Source organism: Oncorhynchus tshawytscha, linkage group LG25 (assembly GCF_018296145.1).
Source record: "Oncorhynchus tshawytscha isolate Ot180627B linkage group LG25, Otsh_v2.0, whole genome shotgun sequence".
Lineage (NCBI taxonomy): Eukaryota > Metazoa > Chordata > Actinopteri > Salmoniformes > Salmonidae > Oncorhynchus > Oncorhynchus tshawytscha.
In genome coordinates, this window is record NC_056453.1 from 55,006 (window position 1) to 68,365 (window position 13,360).

A 13,360-nucleotide genomic window follows, 5' to 3' on the forward strand; every position below is an offset into this window, starting at 1 on the left:
TCCTCTGTCCTATGCAGGTACAGATGGTGTTTTTAGCATCAACAAAACAAGTGGTGTGATCAGTCTGCTGACTTACCCTATCTATCTGAAGAGGGAAATTTTCAACATGAAAGTCAAGGTAGGTTTATGTAGCCACACAATAAGACAGAACTGTAGGCTACAATATCCTGCTCCAGTAGGAGTTGTTTGTTATGGAATGTGTTCATCGTCACTGTAATACTTTTGTGTAATCTTAACAGTAAAACACTGTAGAATGCACAGTATAGTTAATGCGTAGACAGCATTGAATTATGGGTAAAATGCTGAAAAAAACTGTTTAATTAACTGTAATTGGAAGCCTCCTGTAAAAATTACTCTAACATACTATTTCTTTACGGTAATAGCTTATGCCTACTGTAGATTCAAATGATCAGTTTCAGGCACGAACGTCATGCTGTCAGGTGAGACATATGAAGCTCAGACTATTTTAGTAAATATCTTCTTGAAGCGGCTGTGAAATGGAACAATATTTGCAACATCTGCTGGGTAGGAATCTTGACTTGTTTATAAGTATGTTTATTGCTAGACAACGTTGAATTACTGCATATTCTCTTAGCTAACCAAGGTAGTTAGCTGGCTTAAGTTCGCTAGCTATTCAGCTAGCTAGCTCAAATTGATGCAAGCCATTTTGGTCTGCTCTAAATTGCTCGTAAATGTCTTGCTGTGCGACCTAGAAGAAAGTCACCCAGATAATATTTGTTGTGATGATGGGCTTTTAGGTACACCGCAGCCTCTGAGTGCCATAGAGAATAAACTGAGTGCAGATTCGTGACGCTGTGTTTTCACCATTACTACAGAGAAAATATTCTGTTTCTAGCCGTTCCAAAGTTATTACCCATATTTTTAGCGGCACAATGTTTTTTTCAGATAGATGGGCTGTATTTTACACATAATCCACCCCATGGACCGTTAAACTACTTGTGAGCCGCTAAACCCAATGAATGAATGACTACTCCACCGGTATTGTATCGAGAGGCCTGCCAACCTAAGGTGTTTGCAACTGGGAAGCTGTAAATCAGTGTCGCTCGCAGTAGCTAGTAACATGGACAATTGTTTTCCCTCCCAGGATTATATTTAAAGTAGGATGGCAGCCTACACAACAAATAACTAATAGTGGTAGCCATCCAGATGTCACTGTGATACAGTCTACTCAATGGGGAGAGCAGGAATGCCAAGAACACCAGGACACAGTGTCCTCCTTTGCTGTCACAGCCCTGTATGATTCGGTTCGCTCGGCTCTCAGCTGCACAACATATGTCATCGTTTTGCAGGCCAGGAGTGTCCATTATAGCCTCTCCCCGCAAACCATTTGTTTAATGTAAATAATGTTGTTCCATAATGTTACAGTGTTAGTTAAACCTGTTCACTTTACTAGTAGTAGGCAAATGTTTGGTGGCACAGAAAGAAAACAACATTTTGTGTGTCTGGTAAAATAATCTGTGGTATTGTGTAGGCTATAGCAATGTTTTATTAGTTAGCTAGTATTTTGAAGAAGGTGTATCTAGCTGTCTCTTATATGGATTTGTTCAATGCCTTCAAACCTTTTTAGGATAGGCGTCCCACTAGCATCACATCTCAACAACATCCTGTGAAATTGTAGAGCGCGAAATTCAAATTACAGTATTATAAATATTTAACATTCATAAAAATACAAGGGTTAAAACCTGTCTAGGACACACGTTCCACTAACGGAACCCCCCCCCCAACATTCCGCTGAAATGGCAGCGCGGGAAATTGAAAAATATATATTTTAAAATGTTTAACTTTCACACATTAACAAGTCCAATACAGCAAATGAAAGATAAACATATTTTTAATCTACCCATCGTGTCCGATTTTAAAATGTTTACAGCGAAAACACAACATATACAGTGTGGCAAAAAAGTATTTAGTCAGCCACCAATTGTGCAAGTTCTCCCACTTAAAAAGATGAGAGAGGCCTGTAATTTTCATCATAGGTACACTTCAACTATGATGGACAAAATGAGAAAAAAAAATCAAGAAAATCACATTGTAGGATTTTTAATGAATTTATTTGCTAATTAAGGTGAACAATAAGTATTTGGTCAATAACAAAAGTTTATCTCAATACTTTGTTATATACCCTTTAATGGCAATGACAGAGGTCAAACGTTTTCTGTAAGTCTTCACAAGGTTTTCACACACTGTTACTGGTATTTTCGCCCATTCCTCCATGCAGATCTCCTCTAGAGCAGTGATGTTTTGGGGCTGTTGCTGGGCAACACGGACTTTCAACTCCCTCCAAAGATTTTCTATGGGGTTGAGATCTGGAGACTGCCTAGGCCACTCCAGGACCTTGAAATGCTCCTTACGAAGCCACTCCTTCATTGCCCAGGCAGTGTGTTTGGGATCATTGTCATGCTGAAAGACCCAGCCACATTTCATCTTCAATGCCCTTGCTGATGGAAGGAGGTTTTCACTCAAAATCTCACGATACATGGCCCCATTCATTCTTTCCTTTACACGGATCAGTCGTCCTGGTCCCTTTGCAGAAAGACAGCCCCAAAGCATGATGTTTCCACCCCCATGCTTCACAGTAGGTATGGTGTTCTTTGGATGCAACTCAGCATTCTTTGTCCTCCAAACACGACGAGTTGAGTTTTTACCAAAAAGTTATATTTTGGTTTCATCTGACCATATGACATTCTCCCAATCTTCTTCTGGATCATCCAAATGCTCTCTAGCAAACTTCAGACGGGCCTGGACATGTACTGGCAGGGGGACACGTCTGGCACTGCAGGATTTGAGTCCCTGGCGGCGTAGTGTGTTACTGATGGTAGGTTTTGTTACTTTTGTCCCAGCTCTCTGCAGGTCATTCACTAAGTCCCCCCGTGTGGTTCTGGAATTTTTGCTCACCGTTCTTGTGATCATTTTGACCCCACGCGGTGAGATCTTGCGTGGAGCCCCAGATCGAGAGAGATTATCAGTGGTCTTGTATGTCTTCCATTTCCTAATAATTGCTCCCACAGTTGATTTCTTCAAACCAAGCTGCTTACCTATTGCAGATTCAGTCTTCCCAGCCTGGTGCAGGTCTACAATTTTGTTTCTGGTGTCCTTTGACAGCTCTTTGGTCTTGGCCATAGTGGAGTTTGGAGTGTGACTGTTTAAGGTTGTGGACAGGTGTCTTTTATACTGATAACGAGTTCAAACAGGTGCCATTAATAGAGGTAACGAGTGGAGGACAGAGGAGCCTCTCAAAGAAGAAGTTACAGGTCTGTGAGAGCCAGAAATCTTGCTTGTTTGTAGGTGAACAAATACTTATTTTCCACCATAATTTGCAAATAAATTCATAAATCCTACAATGTGATTTTCTGGATTTTTTTTCTCATTTTTGTCTGTCATAGTTGAAGTGTACCTATGATGAAATTTACAGGCCTCTCTCATCTTTTTAAGTGGGAGAACTTGCACAATTGGTGGCTGACTAAATACTTTTTTGCCCCACTGTATTTATGTTAGATCACCACCAAATCCCAAAAAACACACAGCCATTTTTCCCAGCCAAACATAGAGTCACAAAAGCAGAATTAGAGATAAAATGAATCACTAACCTTTGATAATCTTCATCAGATGACACTCATATGTTACACAATACATTTATGTTTTGTTGGATAATATGCATATTTCTATCCACAAATCTCGGTTTACATTGACACCATGTTCAGAAATGTCTCCAAAATATCCGAATTACAGAGAGCTACGCCAGATAACAGAAATACTCATCATAAATCTTGATGAAAGATACATGTTTTACATATAATTAAAGATACACTGGTTCTTTTAATGCAACCGCTGTGTCAGACTTTTAAAAAACTTTACGAAAAAAGCATAACATGCAATAATCTAAAAGGGCTCTAAGACGTATAATATTTATCCGCCATGTTGGAGTCAACAGAAATACGAAATTACATCATAAATATTCCCTTACCTTTCATCAGAATGCAGTGATCTTTCATCAGAATGCAGTGCAAGGAGTCCAAGTCCCACAATAAATCGTTGTTTTGTTCCATAATGTCCATTACTAGTGTCAAATTAGCTGCTTTTGCTAGCACGGTTAGTTCACATGTCCAAAAGCTGGCGCTGGTCCAGGCGAACTCTGACGAAAACTTCAAAAAGTTATATTCCAGGTCGAATAAACTGGTCAAACTAAGTAGAGAATCAATCTTCAGGATGTTATTTTCATATATATCCAATAACGTTCCAACCGGAGCATTCGTTTTTGTCTACAGAGTCATGGAACGCAGGCGATATCAACAGTAATGTGCGCAACCAGGAACTGGCATTCTGACAGACCACTGACTCAATCCCCTCTCATCTGGTCATACATCACACTAGAGGCTTCATTCCACGTTATACTGACTGTTGACATCTAGTGGAAGGCGTAGGAAGTGCGAACATATCCATATCTTGTTTGGATGTGAATATGCGATGACTTGAAATTCGACCAGCCCAATAATTTATCTTCCTGTTTAGAAATTTGCCTGCCCTATGAGTTCTGTTATACTCACAGACATAATTCAAACAGTTTTCTATCCAATAGTAATAATAGGGTTAGGGTTATGCATGTATTAGCATCTAGGACAGAGTAGGATGCAGTTCACTATGGGCATGCAATTCATCCAAAGTGAAAATGCTGCCCCCTATCCCTAACAGGTTTTAAACATCAAAGTAAAGCTTAACTTCTTGTTAATCCAGCCGCTGTGTCAGCTTTCAAAAAGGCTTTACGGCAAAAGCACACCATGCGATTATTTGAGGACAGCAACCCGCTTACAAAAGCATACAAACATTTTCAAGCCAAGTTGAGGAGTCACAAAAGTCAGAAATAGCGATAAAATTAATCACATACCTTTGATGACCTTCATCTGGTTGCACTTACAAGTGTCCCCATTACACAATAAATGTTTGTTTTGTTCGATAAAATTCCTCTTTATGTCCCAAAACCTCCATTTTGTTGGCGTGTTTTGTTCAGTAATCCACTGGCTCAATAGCGGTCACAACAGGCAGACGAATACATCCTAATAGCCCTGGTAAAGTTTGTCGAAACATGTCACATGGCCGTAGCCCAGGCGCAGGCGAGAGCTCATTCATCACTCCTCCCCTCGAACTGTTCCCCAGGTTGTTGCTGTATATCCTGTCTAGGGGTTCCCCGCAACAGCCAGTGAAAGTGCAGGCCGCCAAATTCAAACGAACAAAAATCTCATAATTAAAATTCCTCAAGCATACAAAGTATTTTACACCATTTTAAAGATACAATTCTCGTTAATCCAGCCAGAGTGTCCGATTTCAAAAAGGATTTACTGCGAAAGCACGACCAACGGTTATTTTAGCTCACCACCAAGCCACAAAAAAACACAGCCATTTTTCCAGCCAAAGAGAGTCACAAAAAGCACAAAGAGATTAAATGAATCACTAACATTTGATGATCTTCATCAGATGACACTCATAAGACTTCATGTTACGCAATACATGTATGTTTTGTTTGATAAAGTTCATATTTATATAAGAAAATCTGAATTTACATTGGAGCGTTACGTTCAGTAGTTCTAAAACATGTGGTGAAAATGAAGAGAGCCACATCAAATTGCAGAAATATTCATGATAAACATTGATAAAGATACGACTATTATGCATGGAACTTCAGATAAACTTCACCTTAATTGCAACCGCTGAGGCAGATTTAAAATAAACTTTACGGAGAAAGCAAACCATGCAATAATCTGAGTACAGCCTTTAGACAACAAAGCAGCCAAAAAGATACCCGCCATATTGTGTAGTCAACATTACTCAGAAATAGCATTTTAAATATTCACTTACCTTTGATGATCTTCATCAGAATGCACTCCCAGGAATCCCGGTTCCATCATAAATGTTTGATTTGTTCGATCATGTCCATCAGTTATCTCCAAATATCTTCTTTTGTTAGGGCGTTTGGTAAACATATCCAAAAGCTTGTTCAGGTCGCGCCGAACGTCGGACGAAAAGTTCAAAAAGTTCCATTACAACCCGTAGAAACAAACTAAGTACGGAATCAATCTTTAGGATGTTTTTAACATAAAACTTCATTAATGTTCCAACCGGACATTTCCTTTGTCTGTACAAATGAAGTGGAATGTAGCTACCTTTCTGTGGCACTCTGCCAGACCACACACTCAAAGAGCTCTTATGAGCCCCTCCTTTAGAGTAGAATCCTTAAAACAGGTTCTAAATACTGTTGACATCTAGTGGAAGCCTTGGGAAGTGAAAGATAACTAATATCCCACTGTATCTTCAATGGGGGCTGAGTTGAAAAACTACAAACCTCAGATTTCCCACTTCCTGGTTGGATATTTTTCTCATGTTTTTGCCTGCCATATGAGTTCTGTTATACTCACAGACATCATTCAAACAGTTTTAGAAACGTCAGAGTGTTTTCTATCCAAATGTACTAATCATATGCATATTCTAGCTTTTACGGCTGAGTAGCAGGCAGCTTCATTTGGGCCTGTTTTTCATCCAAGCTACCCAATACTGACCCCTACCCCAAAGAAGATATGAGAACGTGTTCGCAGTCAACTTACCTGTTAAAATAAGGGTCAAATAGTAGTACATTTTTTTTATATGACTGAGGATTATAGGCGCAATTTAGATTTTGCAGTGAACATGCAAAGTGATCCAATGAACTATTGCATTACTGTTTAGAATGTTGTATCCAGGCTGTATCACATCCGGCTGTGATTGGGAGTCCCATAGGGCGGCGTACAATTTGCCCAGCGTCATCCGGGTTTGGCCGGAGTAGGCCGTCATTGTAAATAAGAATTTGTTCTTAAAGTTAATTTGTCGAATTTCTTTACTTCTTTATGGGTTTGAGCAAATCAGTTGTATTGTGACAAGGTCGAGAAGGTATACTGAAGATACAAAAGACCAAATCCATATCATGGCAAGAACAGCTCAAATAAGCAAAGAGAAACAATAGTCCATCATTACTTTTAAACATGAAGGTCAGTCAATGCGTAAAATTTCCTTGCAGTCGCAAAAACCATCAACCGCTATGACGAAACTGCCACAAGATAGGAAGATCCAGAGTTACCTCTGCTGCAGAGGATAAGTTACTTAGAGTTATCTGCAGCTCAGTTTGCAGCCCAAATAAATGCCTCACAGAGTTCAGGTAACAAACACATCTCAACATCAACTGTTCAGAGGAGACTGCGTGAATCAGGCATTCATGGTAAAATTGCTGCAAAGAAACCGCTACTAAAGGACACCAATAATAAGAAGAGACTTGCTTGGGACAAGAAATACGAGCAATGGACATTAGACTGGTGGAAATCTGTCCTTTGGTCTGATGTATCCAAATTTGAGATTTGGTTCCAACCACCATGTCTTTGTGAGACGCAGAGTAGGTGAATGGATGATCTCCGCATGTGCAGTTCCCACCGTGAAGCATGGAGGAGGAGGTGTGATGGTGTGGGGGGTGCTTTGCTGCTGACGCTGTCTGTGATTTTTTTTTAGAATTCAAGGCACACTTAACAGCATCGCTACCACAGCATTCTGCAGCGAAACACCATCCCATCTGGTTTGCATTTAGTCCTACTATCATTTGTTTTTCAACAGGACAATGACCTAAAATATACCTACAGGCTGTGTAAGGACTATTTGACCATGGAGAGTGATAGAGTGCTGCATCAGATGACTTGGCCACCACAATCACCTGACCTCAACCCAATTGAGATGGTTTTGGATGAGTTGGACCGCAGAGTGAAAGACAGGCAGCTAAAAAGTGCTCAGCATATGTGGGAACTCCTTCAAGACGGTTGGAAAAGCATACCAGGTGAAGCTGGTTGAGAGAATGCCAAGAGTGTGCAAAGCTGTCATCAAGGTGGCTACTTTGAAGAATCTCAAAAATATAACATATTTTTATGTGTTTTACACTTTTTTGGTTTTTACATGATTTCATATGTATTATTTAATAGTTGTCTTCAATATTATTGTACAATGTAGAAAATAGTAAAAATAAAGAAAAATCCTTGAATGAGTAGGTGTCCAAACTTTTGACTGGTACTGTACGTATATATTTTTACCCCCCAAAAATATATGGAGGATTGGAAATGAGGCAGACAATTACATTACTTACCATCTATCTGCAATATTAAAGCTGATCTACCCCCTAAATTTAAAAAAAATGTTTGCTAAAGATAACTGCAAAGAAAAACGTTTTGTAGGCATCAGTTACCAAACTTTTTTATTAACATAATTGGTGAAAAAAGGGAAATTCTAAATTGATCTGGGAGAATCTAAAAAAGTTAACAGGGAAAGACCATAGTAACACTGCAAAAGACTAGAAATCATAGTGAATAACAATCTAACACAGGATTCAGTCGAAATAGCAATAGCCTTCAATTCCTACTTTATTGACTCTGTCAGGGTACTGACACAGAACCCCTCCACTGGTTTCTTTGGCTCAGTGCTAGTGAATGACGGTCAACCTGTCTTCATCATAAGGGAGGTTCCTGAGTCAAAGGTGAACAACGTGATTAGCTCACTAAAGAACTCTAAAGCCAAAGATGTGTTTGGGCTGGACTCTACGTTTCTTAAAAACTACAAGAGTCACTCATTGGCTCCATTACTAAGGTCACTAACACATCTATTGGTCTCGGGGTGTTTCCAAGGGTATGGAAGTCGGCCATAATAACGGCCATCTTTAAATCAGGCGACCCTGCTGACGTGAGTAACTACAGGCCCATTAGTATACTTACTACCTGTGGTGTCAAAGGTTGTTGAAAAGTGTGTAACAGAACAACTGATTGCCCACCTCAACAACAGCCCCTTCATATTATACTCAATGCAGTTTGGCTTCAGAGCGAAACACTCCACAGAAATGGCCAACTGCTTTCTTCTGGAAAATGTGAAGTCCTAGATGGACAAAGGAGGCGTTGTTGGGGCTGTGTTTCTGGACCTAAGGAAGGCTTTTGATACTGTTAACCATGAGATTCTCATCACAAAATTGTCCAAGTTCAACTTTTCTCCTGATGCCTTGAGATGGATGAAATCATACCTTGAAGGCAGAACTCAGTGTATCAGAGTGAGCAATGAGCTGTCGCCCACTCTTAGCTATGATGTGGGCGTGCCCCATGGGTCAATACTGTGGCCACTCCTGTTCAGCCTGTACATTAATGATCTGCCTTCTGTCTGTACTAGGTATGAAGTTCAAATGTATGCAGATGATACAGTGATATATGTGCATGCCAAGAGCAAACAACAAGCTGCACAAGAACTCACTACTGTAATGGTCCAGGTTACAAAGTGGCTCAGTGACTCGTGTTTGCATCTCAATGTGAAAAAAACTGTTTGTATGTTTTTCACAAAGAGGGCAACAGATGCTACTGCGCCAGATGTCTATGTGTCAGGGGAGAAGCGCGAGGTGGTATCTGATTTTAAGTACATTGGCATCATTCTTGATTCCAACCTCTCTTTTAAAAATAATGTGAAAAAGGTCATTCAAATAACCAAATTCAACCTAGCTAATTTCTGATTTATACGAAATTGTTTGACTACAGAGGTAGAAAAAAACTGTACTTCACATCTATGATACTCCCCCACTTAACATACTGCTTGACTAGTTGAGCACAAGCTTGCTGTACGACATTAAGACCTATTCAGTCTGTCTACAAACAGGCTCTCAAAGTGCTTTATAGGAAGCCCAATAGCCATCATCACTGTTACATCCTCAGAAAGCATGAGCTCCTGAGTTGGGAAAATCTTGTGCAATACACCGACGCATGTCTTGTATTCAAGATCCTAAATGGCCTGGCTCCCCCTCCACTCAGTATTTTTGTTAAACAGAACACCCAAACATATGGCAGCAGATCCACAAGGTCTGCCATGAGAGTTGACCATATATTTCCCTTAAGGAAAAGCATCTTTAGTAAATCCGTTTTCTCTGTGAGAGATTCCCATGTCTGGAATACACTGCCATCAGACACACATAACTGCACCACGTATCACACTTTCACAAAATGCTTGAAGACATGGCTAAATTTGTGAACCCGTGCACGGGTGCCAATATATTTGGCCATCACTCTGTGTGAAAGTTACAATTGAGGTGAACTTGGCTCCTCTAGTAAAAGCATGCTATGCATTCTCCAAATAATTAACCTTTTCCTGAAGAACATAAAGGATTTTGTAAGTTTGGTGTTCAGATGCAATGACGTCCAGTAACAAGTTAGAAACTGATTCTACTAATATTAATTTAAGACCGTGTTGCATTTGTGACAATAGTTGTTCAATACATATGAAGCATATTGCCAGGTCTCTAAAGCCTTGTTCACACTGCAGGCCTTAATGCTCAAATATATATATATATATATATTTTGTTTACTTAATTTTTATTAAAGAACACACAAATGAAAAAAGGTCTGGCAGGTACAGCACACATCATACGTACATTAGAATAGTTGAATTAGAGAATTTTCATCTACGAAAACCATTTTTCCCAGTGTTCCTGGACTCTCTCCTTACGTACAGTGTGTGGTTGTTTTTATCGCCATATCCTAGTGATAGCCTTTTTACAGCTGCCAGTAGGACCTTCAACAGGTATTTGTCTCTATTGTAAAAGTTTTCAGGTATTTCACCGAAATACTAAGAAATTCAAAATCAAATTACATTTTAGTAGTCACATGTGTCGAATACAACAGGTGTAGACCTTACAGTGAAATGCTTACTTAGGAGCCCCAAACCAACAGTGCAGTTTAAAAAAATGTAAAAAGTAACAAGTAATTAAAGAGCAGCAGTAAAAAAGAACAATATCTACAGGGGGGTGCCGGTACAGAGTCAATGTGCGGGGACACCAGTTAGTTGAGGTAGTACGTACATGTAGGTAGAGTTAATTAAAGTGACAATGCATAGATGACAACAGAGCATGGCAGTGGTGTGGAGAGGGTAGTGGTGGAGGGTGGGCAATGCAAATAGTCTGGGTAGCCATTTGACTAGATGTTCAGGAGTCTTATGCCTTGGGGGTAGAAGCTGTTTAGAAGCCTCTTGGACCTAGACTAGGTGCTCTGGTACCTCTTACCCTGTGGTAGCAGAGAGAACAGTTTATGACTAGGGTGGCTGGAGTCTTTGACAAATTGTAGGGCCTTTCTCTGACACCGCCTGGTATAGAGGTCCTGGATGGCAGGAAGCTTGGCCCCAGTGATGTACTGGGGCCAAGGCTGAGCAGTTGCCATTCCAGGCAGTGATGCAATCAGTCAGGATGCAATCGATGTTGCAGCTGCAGAAGCTTTTGAGGATCTGAGGACCCATGCCAAATCTTTTCAGTCTCCTGAGGGGGAATAGGCTTTGTTGTGCCAACTTCACGACAACTTCACGACTGTCATGGTGTGCTTGTTATTTTGATGGTGATGTGGACACCAAGTAACTTGGAGCTCTCAACCTGCTCCACTGCAGCCCCGTCGATGAGAATGGGGGAGTGCTCGGTACTATTTTTCCTGTACTCCACACTCATCTCCTTTGTCTTGATCACGTTGCGGGAGAAGTTGTTGTCCCGGCACCATACGGCCAGGTCTCTGACCTCCTCCCGAAAGGCTGTCTCATTGTTGTCGGTGATCAGGCCTACCGCTGCTGTGTCAACGGCAAATTTAATGATGGTGTTGGAGTCGTGCCTGGCCGTACAGTCATGAGTGAACAGGGAGTACAGGAGGGGGCTGAGCACGCACCCCTGAGGGGCCCCTGTGTTGAGGATCAGCTTGGCAGATGTATTGTTACCTACGCTTACCTCTTGGGGGAGGCCCATCACGAAGTCCAGGAGCTTTTTGATGAGCTTTGAGACACTGTGGTGTTGAACGCTGAGCCATAGTCAATGAATAGCATTCTCACATAGGTGTTCCTTTTGTCCAGGTGGGAAAAGGCAGTGTGGAGTGCAATAGAGACTGCATCATCTGTGGATCTGTTGGGGCGGTATGCAAATTGGAGTGGGTCTTGGGTTTCTGGGATGATGGTGTTGATGTGAGCCATGACCAGCCTTTCTATGCACTTCGTGGCTACAGAAGTCAATGCTACGGGTCAGTAGTCATTTAGGCAGGTTAGCTTAGTGGTCTTCGGCACAGGCACCATGGTGGTCTGCTTAAAACAAGTTTGTATTACAGACTCGGACAGGGAGTGGTTTGAAAATGTCAGTGAAGACACTTGCTAGTTGGTCAGCGCATGCTCACAGTACATGTTCTGGTAATCCTTCTTGCCCTGCGAACTTGTCAATGTTGACCTGTCTAAAGGCCACCAACAATTCTGAGATTTCCATACCCAGCTACAACATTTTCCGTCAAGATAGAACTGCCAAAGGGGGAGGAGTTGTAATATACTGTAGAGATAGCCTGCAAAGTTCTGTCATACTTTCCAGGTCTATACCCAAACAGTTTGAACTTAAAATTTTAAAAATTAACCTCTCCAGAAATTTCTCTCACTGTTGCCGCCTGCTATCGACCCCCCTCCGCTCCCAGCTGTGACATGAACACCATTTGTGAATTGATCGCCCCCCATCTAGGTTCAGAATTTGTTCTGTTAGGTGACCTAAACTGGGATATGCTTAACACCCCTGCAGTTCTACAATCTAAGCTAGATCCCCTCAATCTCACACAAATCATCAAGGAACCCACCAGGTACAACCCTAAATCCGTAAACATGGGCACCCTCATAGACATTATGCTGGCCAACTTGCCCTCCAAATACACCTCCAAGGTTTTCAATCAGGATCTCAGCGATCACTGCCTCATTGCCTGTATCCGCTATGGGTCCGCGGTCAAACGACCACCCCTCATCACTGTCAAACGCTCGCTTATGTGAGCAGGCCTTTCTAAATGACCTGGACCGTGTATCCTGGAAGGATATTAACCTCATCCCGTGAGTCGAGGATGCCTGGTCATTCTTTAAAAGTCATTTCCTCACCATCTTAGATAAGCATGCCCAGACCCACTGGCTCCAGGTCATCTATAAGTCTATGCTAGGTAAAGCTCCGCCTTATCTCAGTTCACTGGTCACGATAACAACACCCACCCGTAGCACACGTTCCAGCAGGTATATCTCACTGATCATCCCCAAAGCCAACACCTCATTTGGCCTACTTTCCTTACAGTTCTCTGGTGCCAGTGACTGGAACGAATTGCAAAAATCGCTGAAGTTGGAGACTTTTATTTCCCTCACCAACTTTAAATATCAACTATCTGAGCAGCTAACCGGTCACTGCAGCTGTATAGTCCATCTGTAAATAGCCCACCCAAGCTATCTACCTCATCCCCATACTGTTTTTATTTTATTTACATTTCTGCTCTTTTGC

General features: G+C 41.3%; 1 protein-coding gene across 3 annotated transcripts in view; it reads left to right on the forward strand.

Annotated features, from left to right (window-relative positions):
* Nucleotides 1-13,360, forward strand: part of LOC112224051 (cadherin-related family member 1-like) — a 165,522-nt gene that overhangs the window by 44,992 nt on the left and 107,170 nt on the right. For all 3 annotated transcript variants that reach the window (XM_024400118.2, XM_024400117.2, XM_024387333.2), the window contains one exon: nt 18-118. In XM_024400118.2, the coding sequence (XP_024255886.1) occupies nt 18-118 (101 nt within the window). The remainder of the gene's footprint in view (nt 1-17; nt 119-13,360) is intronic.